The sequence below is a fragment of the Corella eumyota genome, chromosome 4 (assembly GCF_963082875.1).
Source record: "Corella eumyota chromosome 4, kaCorEumy4.1, whole genome shotgun sequence".
NCBI classification, from domain to species: Eukaryota; Metazoa; Chordata; class Ascidiacea; order Phlebobranchia; family Corellidae; genus Corella; species Corella eumyota.
This window is the reverse complement of record NC_137493.1, coordinates 10,903,295-10,928,769: the sequence shown is the minus strand read 5'-3', so window position 1 is coordinate 10,928,769 and position 25,475 is coordinate 10,903,295. Positions and strand designations below refer to the sequence as shown.

General features: G+C 34.3%; 3 protein-coding genes and 1 long non-coding RNA gene across 4 annotated transcripts; 3 read left to right on the top strand and 1 right to left on the bottom strand.

The window, feature by feature from the left end:
• Positions 1 to 5,602: 5,602 nt before the first annotated feature.
• Positions 5,603 to 6,744, bottom strand: LOC145751211 (uncharacterized). The gene is made up of 4 exons (XR_014283716.1): positions 6,509 to 6,744; positions 6,357 to 6,408; positions 5,915 to 5,952; positions 5,603 to 5,799 (listed from the first exon to the last, which is right to left on the bottom strand). It is a non-coding gene; the product is annotated as an uncharacterized LOC145751211 (long non-coding RNA).
• A 1,708-nt stretch (positions 6,745 to 8,452) lies between these two features.
• On the top strand, positions 8,453 to 14,431 carry LOC145750821 (uncharacterized). The gene has a single exon (XM_082566896.1). The coding sequence runs from the start codon at positions 8,453 to 8,455 to the stop codon at positions 14,429 to 14,431; it is 5,979 nt and encodes a 1,992-aa protein (XP_082423022.1).
• Positions 14,432 to 16,775: 2,344 nt separating this feature from the next.
• LOC145750820 (uncharacterized) lies at positions 16,776 to 19,916 on the top strand. The gene has a single exon (XM_082566895.1). It carries the CDS (start codon positions 16,776 to 16,778, stop codon positions 19,914 to 19,916), a length of 3,141 nt encoding a protein of 1,046 aa, XP_082423021.1.
• Positions 19,917 to 19,990: 74 nt separating this feature from the next.
• On the top strand, positions 19,991 to 22,324 carry LOC145750819 (uncharacterized). The gene has a single exon (XM_082566893.1). It carries the CDS (start codon positions 19,991 to 19,993, stop codon positions 22,322 to 22,324), a length of 2,334 nt encoding a protein of 777 aa, XP_082423019.1.
• Positions 22,325 to 25,475: the final 3,151 nt, after the last annotated feature.

The window sequence follows — 25,475 nt, the reverse complement described above, 5'->3', positions numbered from 1 at the left end:
ATTGTTTCAACCTAATATTTTGTTTTTATAAAATAGGTATATAAATAATAATTTAATTTAACTTTTAAAACAACGTCTTTTTTCATTACATTTTACCTTGTCCCATTCCGATCTTTATATTTTAGGTTAAAATTGTGATTATTTTTGTTTAAAACAACATAGTTATATATTATTGTTATACCAAACATGATTAATTAAATTTTACCTGCTTAGTCCCTATAGTAGTTTCTCTATTTTTTAAAAATTAACAGCACACAACGAATTTATAAAATTTTATTTATGTTTACTGCAATTACCATTATTATTATTTGTTTTTAATCTAATATAAACCCATGTATGAATTTTTTTTGCTTTTGTACTAAGATGAAAAAAAAAAAATTACTGTTTTCTATGTAATTTAAAAAATGTTCTTTGAGATAGGTTTGCTTGCGTGCATTGCATGGAAGATAATTCACTTTAAATCTGACAGTTATCGTTTAAAATGCGGATATTATTCTAAATAAAATACCAGAAAATTACAAAAAATCTGTTGTATTTTTTAGGCAGTCCCTTACTAAATTTTGTGCCTTTTTTAAATTTGTTTACTCTTAATTTTACTTAATTTATTTTAACAAATGTTGCTAATAAGAAACCGTTACTAAATTACGTAAAGTTTACAACCTACATAACACCTTTATATAAATTATATTTAAAATATTTACGCATACAAATTATATTTAAAATATTTACGCATACAAATTATATTAAAAATATTTATGTAGTATAAAGTTTAAATAATTTCAACAGCTAATCTATTAAAGCTAATCTAATAAATTATTTACCTATTGCCTGCGTAATTAATTATAAAAAAATGAGTTTTTTAATCGGGATTGCATTTTATATTCGGAACAGAAAAAATGTTTTATCTTTGTTTTGCGCCTTAACTTTGATTTAAATTAAAAAAAAGACTTAATGTTAATTATTGTGTTTGTTGTTTCAATAGTTCAAGCGATCCTTATTAATTGTAATTTGAGTTACACGTAAATTTTTGCAAATAATTGTATGTAAAATCTCTTTAAAGTAGACGTTTAGTTTAAAATACAATGTATTTAAGCTATATAAGGGTTTTCGCTAAAACTTGTAATATAAACCAGTTTTAAAATAGTGCTTTATTAAAAGTTTGTGCTAGTGCCTACAATCCTCTAACGACGCCACTGTTAAAAAGCTAAGTCGCACATTTCAGTTAAATCTTTTTTTGTAATTACTACATATATTAAAAATGTTTTTTATCTAGCAATTGATTGTTAAACTATTTTTCAATAAAAAAAAAACTTTTTTAAATTTTTCTTTTTGTTATAATAAATATTGTTAATAAACTATAGGTCATATGTAATGTATATAAAAACTGCCATTATTTTTATGTGTTTGTTTATTTAAAATAGGATCTTTAAAGAAAACAACAAAAAATATTACAATTTTGAAAAAGACATATCTTGTTGTTTAACTTTTATCTATAAAAAATAAATGATATAAATTACATTGTTATAATTTATAATAAATGGTCTAAAAATTTAAAAATTAAATAGATATACCCTTTTGTAAAAATAATTAAAAATGTTCAAATCCCAATGGTGGCAGTGAGGGAAAGATGGTCAAAATTTCCTTAACAAAAAAAAAATTATAAACAAAACTCAACTGAAATTATGTAAAATAATCATCTTACAGTATACTCTATATTAATTTTACAGAATTATACATTTTATAAATTTTTAATTTAAAAACGTGTTTATAAAATGAATCACGTAAATTGTAATAAAAATTTAATTTTTTTGTTTTTTTAACCTTAATTGTTAAAACTGATTTTTATTTATTATTAAATAAGTTTATAATTAGCAAATTTTACAATTTATGGGTAAAATCAAAAACATCAGGAAATTGTTAAAACGCTTTTTAAATTATTAATTTATTTTAATTTTGGTAGATATTTTACCATTTTCTTCCAGCTTCGTTTCTTTCTACATCCTGACCCGTTGCACACTAACCTTTAAATTGTTACACAATGTAATTGTTTTTGTTTAAAAAAATACGATATGATAAACAATTATTATTTTAAAGAACTCGATTTTTATATTGTTTCACCTACTAAGTCCTATTAGTGGTTGCCTTTGGAAATTGTTTAAACTAGCAGCATTACAAAAAACTAACAATCCAATAAACCAAACAACCACTAAATTTGTTTTGTCTTTAATTTACCTGTGACTATAAATTTTATATCTATTTTTTGTCTTGCTAAAAGTAGTTGAATTTCGAAGAATCGGATTTAAAGGTTTTTTAATTTGTTTAATACATTCGGATTTAAAAAATCTATTTAAAAATAGTTGCATATAAAGTAATTGTACAGTAAATATTTAACTGCGTAGTCATTCCAAGAATAATTTAATAAAAAGTCAGATAACAAGTAGCGGTCCGAACCGGCAGCGTGGATAATGGTAAAAACACTTGCTACACCATCATGAGGTCGTTCGTTTAATCCCCACTGCTTTTATGCTGTAGCCCCCTTAAGTAAGGTGCTATAAACAGTATGAACTCTTGCTGAGTCAGCATTTATTTAGCAGCATAATTACTGGGCAATTATAATCAATAATATCCCAAACTGCTAAAGGCAACTCCAGACTGGGTCGGAATAACTAATGTTACTCAATGTTTAAGTCGCGTATTCGACCTTCCCACATCGTGGCTAAGTATATATACAAAAAAAAGTAACTAAAAACAAATAACTAACAATAACAATTTTCAAATCTTTCGAATGGTAGACGGAGAATTTTTTCTGTTTAATAGATTGAGAAATTTTACTAAAAAAATTTTCTAAAATAATTTTAGAAAAAATTTATTCCAATGTACAACAAAATTTATGGCTAAAGATTAAGTTTGTACAGTATTTATAATGCTTGTAATTTATCTATTAAGGCATAAATAGAACGCCTGTTGACAAAACGAAAAGTGACATAATCTGCAAGACGATTAAACGATCTAAACTCTACCCCCTTGTTTTATTGATTTAAACGTTTTTATTGTTTTACTGATGTTTTATTGATTTTGGCATAAAAGCTTGTTGCCTACATTTCTTTTTAATTAGTAAATAATTATTTTAAATACATAATTGTAATTTACGCATTCTGGAATAATATAAAAAATTAGTTACTAAATAATAAGTCTCCAAATGCTGAAGTAAATGTCTAGTTATCACCCTTAAATACAAAATGAATGAAATGTAAAACAAAGGCTTGTTGTATGTATTTCGGATTGCTTATAAAAATGCACTTACATAGTTTTTTTATTTTTTTATTTTGGCTTTTAATAAATGTTACAAAACATTTTCATTTAGCTTAAATTAACAATTTTAATAAAAAAATCATCTATAACTATTTTATACTAAAATTAAAATACTACTAACTATCTATTCGTCTCATTTCATTTATCCAAAACAAATTATTAATATGTGTTTGTTTATTTAAAGTTGAGGCATAATGTTTTTAAGGGTCAAATGCTGCCGAAAAAATTATTATATTATCACCAAACACAAACGCTTTTGCTTTTTGATTACTTTTTTCTATAATGAATATAAAACAAATTGAAGAGTTGTTTTTATATGGTTTAAAAACTAAATTAAATTTAGCAAATAACTTTTTAGAAATTAAATGTTAGAAAGTAACAAACCCTAAAGGTAGTGTTCCACTAAGCTTAGCAAAATTTTTCTACAATAAAAAGTTGTTTAATTAAAATGTTATAAAACAGCCTGGCCGTATTTTATTTGAAGAAAAAATTTTAAAACTAAATGCTTTGTAATATTTTGATATTTAAAAAAAACTAATAAAATATGTAAACCCTGCTCTAAGAGAAACCTATTATTTATGTAATCCGTTTTTTTATTACATTTAATTCTTTAAAATATAATATCTAACCCATAATATAATCTAACATCAACTCAATAATTATTATATCTTATAAAAGGTTATTACAATTTCTTTTTATTAAACATTATTAAAATATGTAATTAACAACTTCTAGTATTTTAGAAAAAAAACTACCTTTAAAAGTTAATATAAAAGTTAATATATTTTATTTAAACCTACATTAAAAAATTAACTTTACCATGTTTTTTACACTTCGTTTTTTTTTCTACAGTCAATCCCATCGCATTCCAAGCTATTGTTTTAAAGTTTTGCAGTTTAGTTTATTTTTGTTTTAAATAAACATAATAATTAAGTTTTTAATTCAACGTACCTCTTGGGTGCTGGTGGCCCTCTAATATTGCTCAAACTAGAAGCATTAGTAATAGCCAGCAACCCCAAAAACAAAACAATCAAAAAAACTTTGTTCATTTTTTAGCACTGTAATTTTTAACAACTTTGTAGTCTGCCTTTGCATTAAACTAAATTTGATAGCTTAAGAGAATTAAAGTAAAGTGTTTTTTGTTTGTTACGTATTTTAATGCGCCAAAGGCAATGCGTATTCGAGTTGATGTTCATCGTCACTCTTAGTCGAATTCAGGCGCACATGTGAGCCTAACTGCAATTTATTCGTATGTTATTTTAGTTTATTGAAATGGCATAGGTACATTTTGCGTTGTATTTTTAACAAACTTATCACAATTTAGCAAACATGTTTACCAAGATTGGTGATTGCGATTGCAATTGCGGTTCGCCTATAGTAGATCAATGCCTAGCTTATTATTTATAAGCTAATCTTTTAAACATTAAAAATAATTAAATTTAATAACACGTTTGGTGAATATTATTTTTGTTGTTTATAATTTTGATAAACTTAACATTGGCTTAGTTTGTAATGTGTATACTCAATTATGTATTTTAATTCAGAACTTGTTTCTAAAGTCTATGAAATATAATAAAAAGTCAGATAACAAATTAAGGGTATACAATTAACTAACAACAACAATTTCCAAATTTTTCGATTGGGTCGACGGAGACCGCTACAAATGTTTTTGATTCTTTCTGTTTAATAGACTGAGAATGCAAATGAAAAAAAAACATTTATTCTAATGTACAACAAAAATTACGGTTGAAGATTATAAATGTATAATATACAAAATGCTTGTAATTTATTGAATAAGGAATTAATAAATCACCTGTGGACAAAGAGAAAAGTGATTTGATCTGCTGAACGATTACTCGATCTAAAATCTATTTACGTGTTTTTAAGCATTATTGATTATGTTTTGTTAAACTTTTATTTTTTTTGGTTTGGCATTAACTTAACAAGTAGCATGCAACTTGCCGGTGAAAAGGCAGGAAGAAGATATAGTTTATATTTATTTAACTTTTGGCATATTAGCTTAAAAAAAATTTTTTTTTCAAAAAAGGCCTTTAATTAGTAATTGAACATCTTAAATACATAATTGAATTTACGCATTTTAAAATAATATAAATAGTTAGTTACTATTTAATGAATTTACAATTGCTAAAGAAAATGGTTAGGTATAACCCCACAGTAGAAGAGAATTGCTTATAAAAATGCACTTACATATTTTTTGTTGTTTATTTTTACTTATAGTGTTATGTTATAAAAATTATTTAATTTGACAATTTTTTTAATATTACGTCAATATATTCTTTACTTATTTAACGACACACTAACAAGATTATACTTTCAACTGACTATCTTTAGGATTTAAGCTAAAAATTTTTTGTATGTGTTTGTTTATTTATAGTTGAATCATAATGTTTTTAAAGATCAAAAAACAACCAAAAAACATTATAATTTTATTAAACACAGATGTTGTCTATTTTTTAATAATTTCCACTACAAAAATATAAAACAAATTAAGTAGATGTTTTTTATAAAATAAACAGTTTAAAAACTAAAAATAACTTAATGAACTACTTTTAATAAATAAAATGGTCAAAAAGGTACAAACCCTGATGGTGGCAATCCTCTAATTTTAGTAAAGTTGTCCTACGATAAAAAGTTGTTTATTTAAAATATTACAAAAATATCTGACTAAAAAAACGCGTGTTGTATTTTATTTAAATATAAGTTTAATAGTTAAATGCTTTGCAAAATTTTACTAAAAAAAACTAATAAAGTATATAAAGCCTGTTCTAACATAACCAATTATTTATACAATTCTCGTTTTTAATTACATTTTAATTCTTTAAAATATATTATGTAACCCAATATAAAACCTAACTCAACTCAATCAATATTACATATTATGATAAATTATCACTATTTTATTTTATATTATTAAGACATATAATTAACAACTTTATTTAATAAAAAAGTGGAACTACACTAATATCAAAAGAGTATTTAAATTATATATTTTATTTACACCTACATCAAAACATTAATTTTACCTTCTCTTTTACACTTCGCTTTTTTCTACAATCAGTTCCATCGCATTCCAAGCTATAGTTTGTAAAGTTACACAAATTGATTTATTCTTAATTTAAATAAAAATAATAATATAAAATGTAATAACAAACTTTAGGTTTTTAATTTCACGTACCTACTAGGTGCTGACGGCCCTCTAATATTGTTTAAACTAGAAGCATTAGTAATAGCCAGCAACCCAAAAAACAAAATAATTATTAAAATTTTGTTCATTTTCTTAGCACTGCAGTACTGTGATTTTAATTAAAAATTATAACTAAAAAATTTATGTTTTTGTGTTCGACTAGGTTAAACATGTAGATTTTACGGTAAATAATTATTTAATATTTTAATTTATTAAACTTTGCTTATTTAATTTTTAAATTTAAATAACTTCCTTGTCTGCTTGTGTATTACTCACAATAACTTAAAAAATTAATAGTAAAAACGTTTTTTGTTTGTTACGTAGATTAATTCGCCAAAGGCTATGCGCATTCGAGTTGTGGTTCATCGTCACTCTTAGTCGAATTCAGGTGCACATGTGAGCCTAACTGCAATTTATTTGTATGTTATTTTAGTTTAGTGAAATGATATAGGTACGTTATGCGTTGTATTTTTAACGAACTTAATACAATTTAGCAAACATGTTCACCAAGATTTCAGATAATCGCGAATGCGGAGCGCTTATAGTAGATCAATGCCTAGCTTATTGTCCATAAGCTAATCTTTTGAACAATAAAAATAATTTATTTTAATAACACAAGTAATTTAACATTTAATTTAATAACAATAAGTAAGTTGTTAAAACCCCAAATTTGTGGCGTCAGTGATAACACGTATTTTAGTTTAGTACAAAAGTTTACTCCTGTTGTTAAATACGCGCTAATATGTTTATCCTCAATTTTGAATCGTATTGCGGTTAATACTCTCATGCAATGTATTGCACCACATGTCGTAAAATAACTTTCTAGAACAGTCATTAGAACTGATTGTTATCATAGTAAATCGTTACAATTTGGAAGAATTTTTATGTAAATTAGTTTTTACTGATATAATAGTTCATTGTTAATCACGGCAGATCTTTCATTGATTGATTGGAATTTCTGGTAATTATTTTTTGTTCTTTGTAGTGTAAATATGTTACTAATCTGTTTTTTAAATGTTTAAAATATGTCATAATCTTTAACCACGTGCAAAACTGGCCAATAACATACATAGTCTTGGGGTATCTTAACAGTGTTTTTTAATGTTTTTTATAACACACTTTTAGAACTGTGATTGTTCACTTGGGTAGTACTGTTGGTTGACACTGTTTTTCTGTTAGATCTTACTGACTGGATATCAGGTATTTTAATATTGCTGTATTGTTAACTGCTATTTGTGTTATTTGATGTAGACTGTAATTTCTTACTTTTAACATGCTTGTCTACTATTGCAGTGAGTGAGCAGCTTACCTTATTGTGTCACACTGCCCATTAAGAGTTGAACACCTTTTTTAATAACTGGTATGTTTTTATTGATACTTGTAAATTTTGTTAATGGATCTACTTTTATGCCAAATAACCTCTTATTAATGCATATAGACTAACGTTAGGTTTTTTATTCTTCTAGTGTTCAACTACTGTTATTGTATCACTGTTTTTGCCGAATTTGCCAGTATTTTTGAGTGGTTAGCATACTGTGTTGGTAAGCTTAATTTGTGCCTTACTATAGTTAATACCTGTGTAGTTATTGTTATCATATTTTTTGTATATTCACACGCGTTATTCGTTTCTTTTAGAAACTTCGGGTACTAATTCTTGAACGTGGATGAAATTTGTGTGCCATTATTCGTGTTAAATACATGTAAACGAAGTGGTTTTTTATCCAAGAAGAGTTATTGCTGTAGTGTGCCTCTAAGCGCTACTTACTTTATAAGGCAAACGGCTATAGGCAGTTACAAATTTGTTGCCATATTAAATACTCCGGCATTTGACCACTAGGTGCTAGCTAAAGAGTATTTAACATCGTTTCAACACATTGTACATTGTTGGTGTTGAATTTTGAATCATTTGGTGTCTGATTGACTGAGTTTATCATCATGTCAAAATCTGTGTCACATGCTGATCTTGTGTTGTCACAACAAGAGCGTCGCAGTGTAAAGCGACTTTTGGAAACATTACAAGGCTTTTATACGCGGGCTGAAAGCCTAATGCTAAAGCCACAAGGGGTAAGTGCTTTAAAGCTGTTGCTACTCGAAATTAATGAATGCTACAATAAAATAATGTCCTTATGTGAGGAAGTGGCGGAAGAGGATTCTATGCCTGATACAAACTCTAAGAAAGAAGATGTTGTGACTTCAAAGGGAGAGTTTGATGCTCGTGTCTCTCAATGGCTGGAAAAGGTTGAACAAAGGGGTGTGCAAGATGCTGTTAGCGTAAGAAGCATACGCAGTCGCCGGACTCGCTCGTCAGTTAGTACTTCTTCGTCTCGAAGGAGGGTAAAGGCGTTGAACACCAGATCAGTGGCTCTGCAGCTTGATGCAGAACGCGCAGCCGAACAGGCTGAGAAGGAAAAGAGGCAACTCGAAGATGAGCGCCTAGCCCTAGAAAGAGAAGCAGAAGAAAAGCGGCTTGCTTTAAGACGAGAAGCTGAAGAAAAACGCCTAGCTGTAGAAAGAGAGGCAGAGGAAAAACGTCTTGCATTAGAACGACGCCAACGTGAGGCAGAACAAGATCGAATCATGCGAGAGAACGACATAAAAAGAGAAATGATTTTAATCGAACATGAGAGGGAGGAAGAATTGTCTTGCATGTCTGAGATGTCCTCAATCCGTGGTGAGAGGATTGCTAAGGCTAGATTACCTAAGATAGAGAGCCAACCTGTCCTTGAAGCAAAACAGACGGAAAAGGTTATGCCTACACATGATAGACAGCCACTTCCATTCTTTACTGAACCGATAAGGCAATTGAAAAGGTCACCCCCAGTCTTGAGAAAGGTTACGGAACACAATTTTAAGTCAGAGATTGGAGAGCGGTTTTTACCTAAGCCACAAATTGCTCAATTTAATGGTGATCCACTGGAATATCGAACATTCATGATTAAATTTGATTCCTTTATTGGTGCCCGGCTTGCTGGTGACAAAACCTTAGCTCTTGTTTATTTAATTCAACATTGCGAGAAGCATGTTGCTGACCTTTTAATTCCTTACTCTGATGACACAATTAACGGGTATGATTTGGCGCGCCAGTGCCTTGAGTTCGAATTCGGATCTGCTCATAGAATAGCCAGAGCATGTGAGCGAAGTCTACACGAAATATCTAGTATTATTGATGACAAACCAGAATCTTTGCGTCGACTGTCTGTTAAGATTCAGAAATGTTTAAGTGCCCTTCAAGAAGTGCAATCAGCATCTGTTTTGGATACGGTTGATTTTATTAGTTCAATTGTGCGGAAATTGCCGCCAAATTTACAGGAAGACTGGATAAAATACTCTGCTGAAGTTGAGGCAAAGGCAGGGTACTATGCTAGGTTCAATGATTTCGCGGAATTCATATTTCATTGTTCGAAGACTCTCAATTCTACTTATGGGCGAAGTTTGCGCTCTGGATCTGGAAAAAGACAAAATAATATATTTCAACGTCGGGGTGTTGGAGTGCACAGCACTGAAGTGTCTGTGGCTACTCCGGAAGAGTCAAATAAGTCTGCTTGCAATGTTAGCAAGTTTAAGCCAATTTGTGTGGTCTGCAAAAAGGCCCATTATCTTGGCCAGTGCTATGAATTTCGAGGGAAATCTCTCCAGGAAAGAAGAGACCTTGTAAAGAATTCAAGGCTGTGTTTTTGCTGTCTCAATCCTGGGCATTTTAGCAGGAATTGCGTAAAGAAGAAGTTGTGCTCGGTAAAGGGATGTAAGAGTGATGGACATCATTGGACTTTACATCCAGACGAAAAGAAATCTTTAATCATCCAAGAGGGCGCTGCCGAGGCTTCTGTAAACTCGGTTGCTATGGGAGATACAGCATGTTGTCTAAATGTTGTGCCTGTGGTGGTTTTTTCTAATGGAAGGGAGTTCAAGACATATGCGTTGCTTGATCCTGGCTCCTCGGCATCATTTTGCATCCCAGAGCTAGTTCAGAACCTTAAATTGAAGGGAAAAACATGTAATCTGTGGTTGAAGACAGTGAACGGAGACAAGCTAGAAAAAACACAGACCTTCTCCTTTAAGGTGCGCTCAATGGATCGGGCATTTGATGCAGTCATGTCTCTCCAGGATGTAGTGATGGTGCCATCAATTCCAGCTTCTCCTAACCCTTTGCCCGAGGACTTTAATTCACAGCGGTATGACTATCTTAAAAATTTTTCGTTTCCTTTCATTGATCAGGGAAGGGTTACACTTCTGCTCGGAGCAAACCTTGCCGAGGTTCATGAATGGAAGGTCGTCGCCTCTGGAAGCAGTTGTAATGATCCGACAGTCATGAAGTCAAAATTGGGATTGTCGCTTGTTGGGGGTCAGAGGTCATTATCGACAGCTGCTATGAATAATGTGGTGGTGACAAAGAGTTTGGAAAGTGAACTGTCACAGCCATTTGGGTCCAGTGTTGTATGTGAGATAGGAAGAGACCAGTCTGCAGAGGATCGCCAAGTGTTCCAGATGTTAAAGGACACGGTTAGGATGGTGGATGGTCACTATTGCCTACCACTGCCATGGAAAAGTTCCAAAGTTGAGTTGCCTGACAACATGTCATCTGCCCATAACCGTCTGAGATCCCTCCAGAGAAGATTTGCCAAAGATGGGGAGCTAAGGGTGAAATATCATAAGAAGATGCAATCGTATATAGATAGTAACTATGCGGAAGAAATTAAACTCGGGGATTGTGTTAGTTCTGGTCGTGTGTGGTATCTTCCTCACCATCCTGTGGTAAAGCCCAACAAGATCAGAATTGTTTTCGATTGTGCTTCGGTGTGTTCAGGTGTTTCTTTAAATGACATGCTGTTCAGTGGGCCAGATCTAGTGAATTCGCTGGTTGGTGTGCTACTTCGTTTTCGAAAAAATCGAATAGCAATCGCTAGTGACATCAAGGAAATGTTTCATCAAGTTCGTGTTGCAGCTGATGACAGAGATGCATTTCGGTTTTTGTGGTGGCCAGGTGGCGATATGAGCAAGGATCCTGTGCCACATCGGATGTTGGTTCATTTGTTCGGAAGTCGAAGTTCTCCTTCTATCGCTGCTTTTTGTCTAAGGCAAGTTGCTGTTGAATTTGGGCATTTATTTCCGCCAGAGACTTCTATTGTGGTAAGAAAAAACTTCTATGTTGACGATTGCTTGTTATCAGTGCAGACAGAAGAGGAGGGTATCGCAATAGCTGCTAATTTAAAAGAGCTGTTATTAAAGGCAGGATTTGTGCTAACAAAGTGGTTATGCAACAGTCAGGCTGTGATGGACTCGTTGCCAGCAGAAAGTCATGCTAAATGCTTAACGGAATTGTCGCTAGGCGATGACGTAGAGGAAAAGGTGCTCGGGGTTCATTGGTCAGTTTCAGGGGACAGATTCGAGTTTAAGGTTCGACCAAAGGAAAACAGTTACACTCGAAGAGGAATTCTATCTACAATAAATTCTTTGTTTGATCCCTTGGGGTTTGTGGCTCCAGTGGTGTTAGAGGCCAGAAAGCTGCAACGCAACTTTATCGAACAGGGACTTGGTTGGGATGAGGCCATTGATAATGAAGATGTTGTGTTATGGGAAAACTGGCTGGAGCAACTTCATGTTCTCAGGGAGGTTAGGATTAGGCGCTGCCTGGAGCCAGCAATAAATGTTGAGCAAGAAATTAACAAGCGAGAAATACATATATTTTCGGATGCTTCGCTGGAAGGGTATGGTGCTGTGGCCTACTTGAGAACAGAAAATTGTATTGGTGAAATCGATTGTGTCTTTCTGATGGGAAAAGCCTTGCTATCAAAAAAGGGTGCTATGACAATACCGAGGATGGAACTGACTGCAGCGTTATTGGCAGCCAGAATGTCATCTTTACTAAGGGACGAACTCCAGTTAACTTGTAATGTAATTTTTTGGTGTGATTCAGAGGCAGTATTGCATTGCATCAGAAATCGAAAACGCAGATTTAAGATATTCTTTGCACATCGTTTGGAGGAGATAGGAAGAACAACAAGTGTCGAGTCTTGGCGACATGTTCCTGGAAATCTTAACCCAGCAGACCAGGCCTCGAGGGGGCTAGGTGCAAAAGCGTTTGTCAAATCAGGTCTGTGGGTTAAAGGACCACAATTTCTAAAGTTCTCTGAAGATTTGTGGCCTTGCAAGATGAAATCAAAGGCAGTAGAAGTGCATGCTGAAGTTGCTAATGAAGTTGTAAGCAATCATGCAGAGATCAGTGATCTTAAAGGGGGTGCCACACAGAGGTTAATCTGTCATTTCTCCGATTTGAACCGTTTAAAGGTGGCAGCTTCATGGATATTGCGATTTGGCAGTTTTCTTGCCCAAAAGGCAATTGGAGAAGACAAACCGGAAACGAGGATTCAAGTGTCTGAACTTAAGGCTGTCGAAAGATCTTTGGTGAAGTATGAACAAGTCAAATATTTCTGTGGAATTATAAGTTCGCTAATGAAAAAGCAAGGCAGTGGACGAGTGAACGTGCCCAAATGGCTGAAAAGGCTCAACCCCTTTGTGGAAGGCGGAGTTTTGCGGGTTGGTGGACGTCTAGATGAAGCGCCAATCTCGTATGATCAGAGGCATCCTGCAATCTTGCCCTGCGATTCGCATGTTACCAGGTTGTTCGTGAAGGAGGCACATCAGAGATGTGGCCATTCTGGATTTCATCACACTGGCACGCTGTTAAGAGAAAAGTACTGGTTGGAGAAAGCAAGCATAGTAATCCGGAAGATTATTGGCCAATGCGTTGGGTGTCGTCGTCGATACGGGAAATCTGGGGAACAGTTTATGGCTGATTTGCCATATGCTCGCCTTCGTGTAGGTGAAAGTCCCTTTAGTCACGTCGGGGTCGATTACTTTGGGCCTTTATTGGTAAAACAAGGAAGAAGTGAGGTCAAAAGGTGGGGAGCAATCTTCACATGTATGACTACTCGAGCTGTCCATCTGGAAGTGGCATTTGGTCTCTCCTCTGATGAATTTCTGTTGGTCTTTAGACGTTTTACTATGATGCGTGGTTGTGTTACACACATTTATTCAGACAATGGCACAAATTTTATAGGAGCCGAGAAGATTATGAAGGATGCAATAAGGGGTTGGAATCAGTCATTGATTGTAGATGAGTTTCGGCAAAAGGGGATTGTCTGGAAATTCAATCCACCAGGCGCAAGTCATTTTGGGGGGAGCTGGGAAAGACAAATTCGATCGGTGAGAAGAATTCTTCTATCTTTGGCAATGGGGAGAACTCACTCGGATTCAACCTTAATGACGTTGTTTGTTGAAGTGGCAGCAATGATAAACTCAAGGCCACTTACACCTTTATCCTTTGCCCCTGGAAGTCAAAAGCCTTTGACTCCCAGTGATTTGTTGCTGTTGAGACCACCTTCGGTTTTGCCACCAGTTGTCACTACAGATCGGGATTGTTATGCTGCTGCTCGCTGGAAGCAAATTCAAAGACTTTCTGATCACTTCTGGAATAGGTTTGTGAAGGAGTATTTGCCATCTATTGCAATCCGTCCAAAATGGAGGGAGCAGCGCAGAAATTTTGCAGTGGGTGACATTGTGGCTATTGTTGACGACGGTCTGCCCAGAGGTCAATGGAAAATGGGCAGGATTTTAGAAGTTTTTTCGGACAAGGTCGGATTCGTTAGATCAGTCTTTGTGAGAATTGGTCATTCTCACGTCCGGAGACCAATTACAAAACTGTGTCTTCTTGTGGAAGCAGATGGAGGTCCCTCTAATGAAAGAAACCCAGAGATAAGGCCTGGTGCCTCCCGTGAAGGGAACCAGGAGATGAGGATGGGTGCATCCCATGAAGGGAACCCGGAGATAAAACCTAAGACAGGGGTGGAGCTGAAGACCCAGAAGCAGGCAGAGAAACTACCTTTGGACGAGGGGGTGAATGGGTCTTGTGAATGACTCAAAATGAACTTAGGACCCCTTAACTTTGTTTCCTTTTAGTGTTCTTTTCTGTAGTGTTATTGTTTCGCGCGTATTCTCAAGGGGAAAAATATGCTTTCTGTGTTCTTCATATTTTTGGGGGGAGTGTTAAATACGCGCTAATATGTTTATCCTCAATTTTGAATCGTATTGCGGTTAATACTCTCATGCAATGTATTGCACCACATGTCGTAAAATAACTTTCTAGAACAGTCATTAGAACTGATTGTTATCATAGTAAATCGTTACAATTTGGAAGAATTTTTATGTAAATTAGTTTTTACTGATATAATAGTTCATTGTTAATCACGGCAGATCTTTCATTGATTGATTGGAATTTCTGGTAATTATTTTTTGTTCTTTGTAGTGTAAATATGTTACTAATCTGTTTTTTAAATGTTTAAAATATGTCATAATCTTTAACCACGTGCAAAACTGGCCAATAACATACATAGTCTTGGGGTATCTTAACAGTGTTTTTTAATGTTTTTTATAACACACTTTTAGAACTGTGATTGTTCACTTGGGTAGTACTGTTGGTTGACACTGTTTTTCTGTTAGATCTTACTGACTGGATATCAGGTATTTTAATATTGCTGTATTGTTAACTGCTATTTGTGTTATTTGATGTAGACTGTAATTTCTTACTTTTAACATGCTTGTCTACTATTGCAGTGAGTGAGCAGCTTACCTTATTGTGTCACACTGCCCATTAAGAGTTGAACACCTTTTTTAATAACTGGTATGTTTTTATTGATACTTGTAAATTTTGTTAATGGATCTACTTTTATGCCAAATAACCTCTTATTAATGCATATAGACTAACGTTAGGTTTTTTATTCTTCTAGTGTTCACTACTGTTATTGTATCACTGTTTTTGCCGAATTTGCCAGTATTTTTGAGTGGTTAGCATACTGTGTTGGTAAGCTTAATTTGTGCCTTACTATAGTTAATACCTGTGTAGTTATTGTTATCATATTTTTTGTATATTCACACGCGTTATTCGTTTCTTTTAGAAACTTCGGGTACTAATTCTTGAACGTGGATGAAATTTGTGTGCCATTATTCGTGTTAAATACATGTAAACGAAGTGGTTTTTTATCCAAGAAGAGTTATTGCTGTAGTGTGCCTCTAAGCGCTACTTACTTTATAAGGCAAACGGCTATAGGCAGTTACAAATTTGTTGCCATATTAAATACTCCGGCATTTGACCACTAGGTGCTAGCTAAAGAGTATTTAACACCTGTGTTTGACAATTTATTAATGTTTTTCATTTTTTTTATTTTTGTTTAGCCTCTTACATGCATATTAACTATTTATTAAGCATATACTGTTCTTATTCCTTTTGCTAAAATGTTTATTACCTTAAAATCGTATTTCGTCTCTTTGTGTTTTGATTCTTTCATATTTTAGTTTTTTATTTTTTAGCTTGTTATATACTTTTTTTTGTTTTTTTTTTCGACCTTTTATTTTCCGGTCCCTTCATTTTCCGTCCTGTATATTTGACCCTGTTTTCATGGTATGTAGATGGAGATTGCTTATAAAAAATGCACTAACATAGTTTCAGTTGTTTATTTTGTCTTATGGTGTAACGTACAATTTTTTTTCATTAGGCTTTGTTAAGTCCATTTATATGAAAACTGATTTATATTTTCTCATTAATTTTAAATACAATTTCACACTCGGTTGGACACCATTAGCCGCTATTGTGCGCTTCTTTTGGATCGCCTTATCGCCTGGTCATTTCAAGTTTTTCCCTTTTTTCCAGCGTTCTTAGTCACGTGATTTGTGTTTCGCCTTTTTTGTCTTTATTTGTATCGTAACTTGGAATAATTTTGGAATTCTACTTTTAGTACGTCATATATTTAGAATACAATTCGCCCTGTTCTAACATTTCATAAATGGTCTTTAGTTAGTTTTTGTTAAAAGTAATATTGATTTGTAAGTGTTAAGCCAGTATTGTTTTTGTTAATTGTTTTTCTTGTGTACTGAATATTGAATACATTGTAGTAGAGTATTTCAATTGTTGTATCAGTCGAGTTAGACAGTTGCAGTTCTGGGCCCATTATCGGTTTTATTTTTATATTAACAGAGATCAATCTGTGATCAAGGGGCGTATTTTATTCTCCGATCAACCTATTGTTGGTCACGTGGGGTATAGTTAGACAAACCCTACATTTATTTATGAATTGTATGACATTTGGTCATATCATTGAGTTAGTATAGTTAGTTAGATTTGTAGATTGTTTGACTTAAGATCAAGTTTGGATTTATAAATTAGGATATATAATTTCGAAAGGATTTTTTGGATTTACATATAAGAATGAATTTGGAACCAAGTACCAGCGGTCAAGCTTCGACATCGAAGCCCGTCGAAGAACCCAGTGTCGATCCGAAGTCTGCCCGAAAAAATGCTTTGGCAAATTTTACTCGAATTGAAAATCAGCTCCTTAAAGAAATCAATGCTCAAAAGGAGGCAAAGCTGGTCACTGGATGCAAAGCAGTTCTCGACACCGCCTACGATAAATGTTTATCGGCGTGCAACGAATTCTTGGCTGTTCAAGCTGAAGTTGAAAAGCCAAAGGCACAGGCCAAAATTGATGAAGTTAAAAGCCGATATGCGACAATGAACGAAAGGTATCAAAGTTTTCTATCTTTGTGTGTAACCTCTGCTTCACCAACACATGGAGCTCCCTCAGTAATTGGGTCCCGCCATTCTGGATCTGTTAGCTCGCAAAGAAGCAGAGGTAGCGTCGAGGCGCTTAAAGTTCAAGCCGAACACGTTCAAAAGGAAGCTGGATTAAGTCTTCGGCAGCTTGAAATTCAAAAGCAACAAGAAGAAGAAGAGGCAGAAGAAGAAGTCCGCGAAGCTGAAGCTAGGGCTCGTCGGAAAAAGCGCACTGCGGCCCTTAAAAGCATGGGCGCACAAATTGAGCTTGAAAAGGAAGTAACCAGGGCTCAATCCAAAGTTCTTGAAGCCGAAGCCGAGTTAGAGGGTAGCGTTTTTGGGTCTGACGGATTCGTAGAAAGGCCATCAATTTCACTTCGACAATTCGCTTCACCAGCTGCTTTGGGGATTGATCAAGCTATTAACAACTTATCACCCAAACGGAGTGACCCGACCCCTATCTTAGTTCCCCAAACGGGGCCGGTGTATGATTCCACGCCTATTGTCAAAGAAACCCAGCAAAGTGTGCCCCGTAGCCAATATTTGCCAAGCTACTTAGCGCAAGACGCCACCTTGCCAAGAATTACGATTGACAATTTTAATGGCGACATTTTAGAATATGATTCTTTCATCATGCAGTTTGATGAATTTATAGATTGTAAAATATCGGATGACAGCGCCAAATTGCAGTTTTTGTTGAAGTATTGCACTGGCGAGGCGTTTGAGGCAATTAAAGGTTGCAAAGTTATTCGTAACCGAACAGAGGCTTACAGAGAAGCGAGATCACGACTTGATGAAAAGTTTCGTGCCAGTGATCTTATCATGGAGGCGGCAATGGAAACCATACTAATTGGGCCTCCCATTTCTGAGTCAGATTCCGATGCTTGGAATAAATTGGCAGACAGCATGTACTACTGCAGCTGTACCTTAAATGCGGGAGGCTATGAGTCCGAATTAAACAGCCGTGAGACAATAAGCAAAATCTATAGACGATTGCCCGAACAAGTGCGGCGTGATTTTATAAAAATTTCAAAAGATAGAGAAAGAACCGGTAGGAAAACAACCTTCGATGATTTGTTACAGTTCGTAAGGGAGTTGGCCCGATCATCAAGGCATTACTACCAGCGCATTCATTTTGAGCAATGCGATAAAAAATTTTCCGACATGAAAGGGAGGCGATTTCAATCGAAATCAAATCGGCCTGCCAGCAAGAGCTTTAACGTGAAGGAGAAAAGTTCGGCGCCATTATCATTTGTATGCTGTCCTTTGTGTAGGAATGGACACCAGCTGTGGCGTTGCGAAATCTTTAAAATGAAAACGTCGATCGATCGATATAATTTCGTGAAAAATAAAAGGTTGTGTTTCAATTGCTTAAGAGAAGGCCACATGAATAACAATTGTCCGACAACAATGGCCTGCAAAACATGTAGCAAAAAACATCACACTTTGCTTCATTACAACAAACCACAACCGAATGAAAACTTAAACGCACCTACAAATAATGAGAACGCCGAAGAAAGAGCTGTCACCGCCTGCGGTACACAGAAAAGTAAAAATGTGAAACGGTTCAAGGTGCTTCCAGTAAAGGTTTGGGGCAGCGACCCAAACAAAATCGTCCAAACTTATGCATTTTTGGACGACGGTTCCGACACAAGTATGTGTACTAAAACGTTAGTCAATCAATTGGGGCTTAACAAAATCGACCGCCATGTACAGCTATTTACAGCAAATTCACTTACCGAATATGATACCATTGTTGGAGGTATGCATATTCAAGGCATTAATGAAATCGAGTCATTTAATGTAGACGAGCTTATTGTTTTAAACGACCTGGTTGATGTAAGTGAAAGTATACCCACTAAAGATGTAGCAAACCGCTACGCGCATCTTAATGATCTCACGTTTCCGAGACTTAAGAACGCAAAAATTGAATTGCTTCTTGGTAACAATGTACATGAAGCCTTTAGGTTAAAGGAGCAACGTGTGGGTAAACCTGGTCAGCCATTTGGCCTGCATACAGCGCTTGGCTGGACATTATTTGGTTCTGACTACTCTAATAGGTCAGATAACAACGCGCGAAACATTAATTTTCTACATAGCCTAGATGGCATTGATGCTTCTTGTAGAATATTGGTCAACTCGTTTAATCAAGACTTTAAGGATTTAAACGACGTTCAACGCCATGAGGCCTCAATAGAGGATAAAAGGGCTTTGGGAATAATAAAATCGACCGTTAAAAAGGTTGACGGTCATTACCAAATTGGATTACCGTGGAAGGACGATCTTGCAAGACCGTCGAATAATCGGAAAATGGCTGAACGAAGGCTTCAGTACTTAAAGAAGAAATTGCAAGCTAACCCTGAACTTTTTTCCAGGTATAGGGATAAGGTTACTGAATATGTAAATAGTGGCCATGCCACAATGATTTTAGATGGTGAAATTAGGAATTTAAGTAACTTTAAATATTATATACCTCACCATTTTACAGGGCCTAAATTTCGTATTGTTTTTGATTGTGCTGCTAAACATTTAGGCCTATCTCTTAATGACTATTTGTTACAGGGGCCTGATTTAACTAATAATCTGGTTGGCGTGCTTTTGCGCTTTCGCCAGGAAAAAATCGCTTTAGTTGCAGATATAAAGGGCATGTTTCACCAGGTGTTCGTTGATCCCAATGATCGGGATGCCTTTAGGTTCTTGTGGTGGCCAGAAAACGACCTGTGGCGAACTCCGGTTGATTACCGCATGAACGTTCATATTTTTGGCGCGACGTCATCGCCGAGTTGCGCTGCATAAACGTTAAATTAAATTAAATTAAAAGGTAAACGTTAAATTAAAACCTTCCTTCCACTAGACGTGGTATTCTTTCTATGGTAAGTCAGGTCTATGACCCATTGGGCTTTGCCCAACCATTCATTTTACCTGCACGTAAATTACTGCAGGAAGCATGCAATTCACAAGTAGGTTGGGACGATCTGTTACCCAACAGTCATATCACTAAATGGAATGCATGGTTACGTAATCTAACTCTTTTGGAGCGTATAAGCGTTCCCAGATGCCTTAAGTCTTCTTTAAGCATGTTAAAAAGTATTCAGCTGCACACGTTTTGTGATGCAAGCAGTATTGGCTATGGAGCCGTTAGTTATCTTCGTGTTGTTGATTTGCATGATGTGATTTTATGTTCTTTTGTTATGGGCAAGTCTAGCGTTTCACCTTTGAAACCTGTAAGCACGCCGAGACTTGAGCTTACGGCAGCTGTTATTGCCGTAAAACTAAGCACGCTAATTCAGCAAGAGCTTGAGTATAAGCTGGGCGACATTTTCTACTGGACGGATTCGACGACGGTGCTTCAATACATTCTTAATACATCAACACGATTCCACACTTTCGTTGCCAATAGATTGGAATTTATTCACGGTCTTTCTAAGCCGTGTCAATGGAGACACGTTGACACCAAACGTAACCCGGCTGACATAGCATCTCGAGGTCTTATGCCAGACAAAGTAGATAAGGCCGAAATTTGGTTTAATGGCCCGCAGTTTTTGGGTCAAGTTGTTAATGAATGGCCCGCTCGCCCACAAGTTTTGCCCCCGCTTGCCAACGACGATCCTGAGTTGAAACAAGAACCAGCAAAGTGCAATTTCACAAAAGAAATTAGCAGCACTGGCATTGAGCGCCTTTTTTCTCGCTATTCATCTTTTTTCCGATTACAACGCTGCGTGGCATGGCTTCTTCGTTATAAGCAATACCTGAGGTGGAAGGCTGAAACTCGAAATTTAGCAGCAAGTTCAACTTCGTTTAACACCAATTTTCTTAGTCGTCAGGAGATAGATGCTTCCACTACCGCTATCGTACATGCTGTTCAGCACGACGTTTTTCCCGAGGTTATTAAGTTGCTTTCTAACCATGAGAACTTTCAGTCGCCTGTAGTAATGAGTAAAGGAGAACTTCGCAATTCAAAAGTTCTCAGCTCGTTGCAAAAGTTGTCACCCATTTTGGTCAATAATGTAATCTATGTTGGAGGAAGATTACAAAAGTCTTTGGTTGATAGGAATGCAAAGCATCAAATGATCTTGCCTTCAAACCACCCTGTCACTGCCCTCATTATTTCGTCTCATCACATACGTCAAGGTCATTCCGGAACCTTGCATGTGGTAGCCTCTATCCGGGAAAGTTTTTGGATTTTGCGTGGCCAGGCAGCTGTTCGAAAGGTACTACGAAACTGCAGACAATGTAGACGATGGAACGCGAAAATCGGTGAACAAATGATGGCCGCATTACCCTCATCAAGGGTTACTGCCAACAGGCCACCATTCACCTGTGTTGGTGTCGATTATATGGGCCCCATACCTGTCAAGCTGGGACGGAGCCAAGTTAAGCGATATGCTTGTGTTTTTACTTGTATGGCCACCAGAGCAGTCCATATTGAGGTTGCACAGTCGCTTGAAACAAGTGCCTTTATAGATGCATACAGAAGGTTCATTTCAAGAAGGCCAACACCGAAACAAATTTTTAGTGACAACGGCACTAATTTCGTCGGTGCCGAACGTGAATTGCGTATGGGTATAAGGAAATGGAATAAAAAACAAATGCATGATGCTATGTTGCAGAATGAAATAGATTGGAGATTTAATCCCCCTGCTGCAAGCCATCAAGGCGGAGTATGGGAGCGTATAATAAGAACAGTTCGAAAAATTATACGTTCAATCACCGGTGAACGAGTTCTTGACGACTACGGTCTCATGACGTTGCTCACTGAAGTTGAAAGGATCTTGAATAACCGACCTTTAACCCCTATTAGTGATGATCCGCGAGACTTGGAAACGCTTTCTCCAAGTATGGTTTTAAAAGGAGCAATCGATATGTCATTGCCCCCTGGAGAATTTATAAAAGCGGATGGTTATAAAAAGTCATGGCGCCTGACCCAACTAGTCGTCGATCAATTCTGGACGCGATGGATAAAAGAATATTTGCCGCTTTTGCAATTGCGACAAAAATGGCTTCGGCCCGTGAGAAATTTTGCTGTTGGTGACGTAGTGTTGATTGTGGATGACACAATTAAAAGAGGATACTGGCCGAAGGGAATTATAGAACAATGTGAAAGTGACTGTAACGGACTTGTACGACGCGTGCGTGTAAAAACCGCCACAACGGTCCTTTGGCGGGATATTAGAAAGCTGTGCCTTCTCGAAGCGCAGCAATGACTTATAACGCGTTTTTCTTTCATTCATTATTGCATGTATCGTTATCATTTCACCTCATGTCACTCGTGTGAACTTTCGTATTTTCTTACCCTTTGATGTGTACGATTATCGTATATTGTTATAATGTAATATTTTCTTTTTTGACGATTATCTCACGTCATTCTGTTTGCTGCATGCTCACAGTGTATATAGGTTTCGTTTTTGATATAATGTACTTTGTTTATTGTGAAATGACTTCGTATATTTTGTTGTGTACTCGGTCATTTGGGGCCGGAATGTTAAGTCCATTTATATGAAAACTGATTTATATTTTCTCATTAATTTTAAATACAATTTCACACTCGGTTGGACACCATTAGCCGCTATTGTGCGCTTCTTTTGGATCGCCTTATCGCCTGGTCATTTCAAGTTTTTCCCTTTTTTCCAGCGTTCTTAGTCACGTGATTTGTGTTTCGCCTTTTTTGTCTTTATTTGTATCGTAACTTGGAATAATTTTGGAATTCTACTTTTAGTACGTCATATATTTAGAATACAATTCGCCCTGTTCTAACATTTCATAAATGGTCTTTAGTTAGTTTTTGTTAAAAGTAATATTGATTTGTAAGTGTTAAGCCAGTATTGTTTTTGTTAATTGTTTTTCTTGTGTACTGAATATTGAATACATTGTAGTAGAGTATTTCAATTGTTGTATCAGTCGAGTTAGACAGTTGCAGTTCTGGGCCCATTATCGGTTTTATTTTTATATTAACAGAGATCAATCTGTGATCAAGGGGCGTATTTTATTCTCCGATCAACCTATTGTTGGTCACGTGGGGTATAGTTAGACAAACCCTACAGGCTTTAATTAAATATTATTAATAAAAAAATCATCTACACAACTATTTTACATTATAATTAAATTACTACCAACTAACTATTTGTCTCATTCGATTTATACAAAACAAATTATTAATATGTGCTTGTTTATTTAATGTTGAGTCATAATGTTTTTAAGGGTCAAAAAGCTACCGAAAAAAACATTATATCATCACCAAACACAATAGGTTTTGTTTTTTTATTACTTTCTTCTATAATAAATATAAAACAAATTAAAAAAGATAAAATAAATAAATTACTTCAAAAAAATAAAATATTTAAAAAGGTACAAACCCTGGCGATGCTCTAATCTCAGTAAAGTCGTCCTACAATGAAAAGTTGTTAAATTAAAATGTTTTAAAAAATTATCTGACTGAGGATAAGTAATTGAAAATATCCTGTATTTTATTAGGATGTAAGGTTTTATGAAAAAATGATAAATTAATTTTACCTTTTCCTTTACATTTCGTTTTTTTTCTACATTGACCCCCATCGAATTTCAAGCTATATAGTTTTTAAATTTACACAAATTAATTTATTCCTAATTTAAATAAACGTAATGATATGAAATGTAATAACAAACTTTAGTTTTTAATTCAATGTACCTCTTGGGTGGTGGTGGCCCTCTAATATTGCTCAAACTAGAAGCATTGGTAGCCAGCAACCCCAAAAACAAAACAATCAAAAAAACTTTGTTCATTTTTTTAGCACTGTCATTTTTAACAACTTTGTAGTATGCCTTTGCATTAAACTAAATTTGATAACTTAAGAGAATTAAAGTAAAGTGTTTTTTGTTTGTTACGTATTTTGATGCGCCAAAGGCAAAGCGTATTCGAGTTAAGGTTCATCGTCACTCTTAGTCGAATTCAGGTGCACATGTGAGCCTAGCTGTAATTTATTTGTATGTTATTTTAGTTTAGTAAAACGGCATTGGTACATTTTGCGTTGTATTTTTAACAAACTTATCACAATTTAGCAAACATGTTTACCAAGATTGGTGATTGCGATTGTGGTTCGCCTATAGTAGATCAATGCCTAGCTTATTATTCATAAGCTAATCCTTTAAACATTAAATATAATTAAATTTAATAACACGTTTGGTGAATATAATTTTTGTTGTTTATAATTTTGATAAACATTGGCTTAGTTTGTGATGTGTATACTCAATTATGTATTTTAATTCAGAACTTGTTTCTAAATTCTATGAAATATAATAAAAAGTCAGATAACAAATTAATGGTATACAATTAACTAACAATAACAATTTCCAAATCTTTCGATTGGGTCGACGGAGACCGCTACAAATGTTTTTGATTCTTTCTGTTTAATAGACTGAGAATGCAAATGAAAATAAAACATTTATTCTAATGTACAACAATAATTATGCTTGGAGATTATAAATGTATAATATACAAAATGCTTGTAATTTATTGTATAAGTAATTAATAAATCACCTGTGGACAAAGAGAAAAGTGATTTGATCTGCGGAACGATTACTCAATCTAAAATCTATTTACGTGTTTTTAAGCATTATTGATTATGTTTTGTTAAACTTTTATTTTTTTTGGTTTGGCATAAACTTAGCAAGTAGCATGCAACTTGCCGGTGAAAAGGCAGGAAGAAGATATAGTTTATATTAATTTAACTTTTGGCATATTAGCTTAATATTAATTTTTTTTCAAAAAAGGCCTTTAATTAGTAATTGAACATCTTAAATACATAATTGAATTTACGCATTTTAAAATAATATAAATAGTTAGTTACTATATAATGAATTTACAATTGCTAAAGAAAATGGTTAGCTATAACCCCACGGTAGAAGGGAATTGCTTATAAAAATGCACTTACATATTTTTTGTTGTTTATTTTTACTTATAGTGTTATGTTATAACAATTATTTAATTTGACAATTTTTTAATATTACGTCAATATTATTTACTTATTTAACGCCACACTAACAAGATTACACTTCAACTGACTATCTTTAGGATTTAAACAAAAAAAGTTTTGTATGTGTTTGTTTATTTATAGTTGAATCATAATGTTGTTAAAGATCAAAAAACAACCAAAAAAACATTACAATTTTATTAAACACAGATGTTGTCTTAAGTAGATGTTTTTTATAAAATAAACGGATTAAAAACTAAAAATAACTTAATGAACTACTTTTAATAAATAAAATGGTCAAAAAGGTACAAACCCTGATGATACCAATCCTCTAATTTTAGTAAAGTTGTCCTAAAGTTGTCCTATGTCCTATAATTTTTTTTGTTTAAAATCTGACCTCACAAATCGG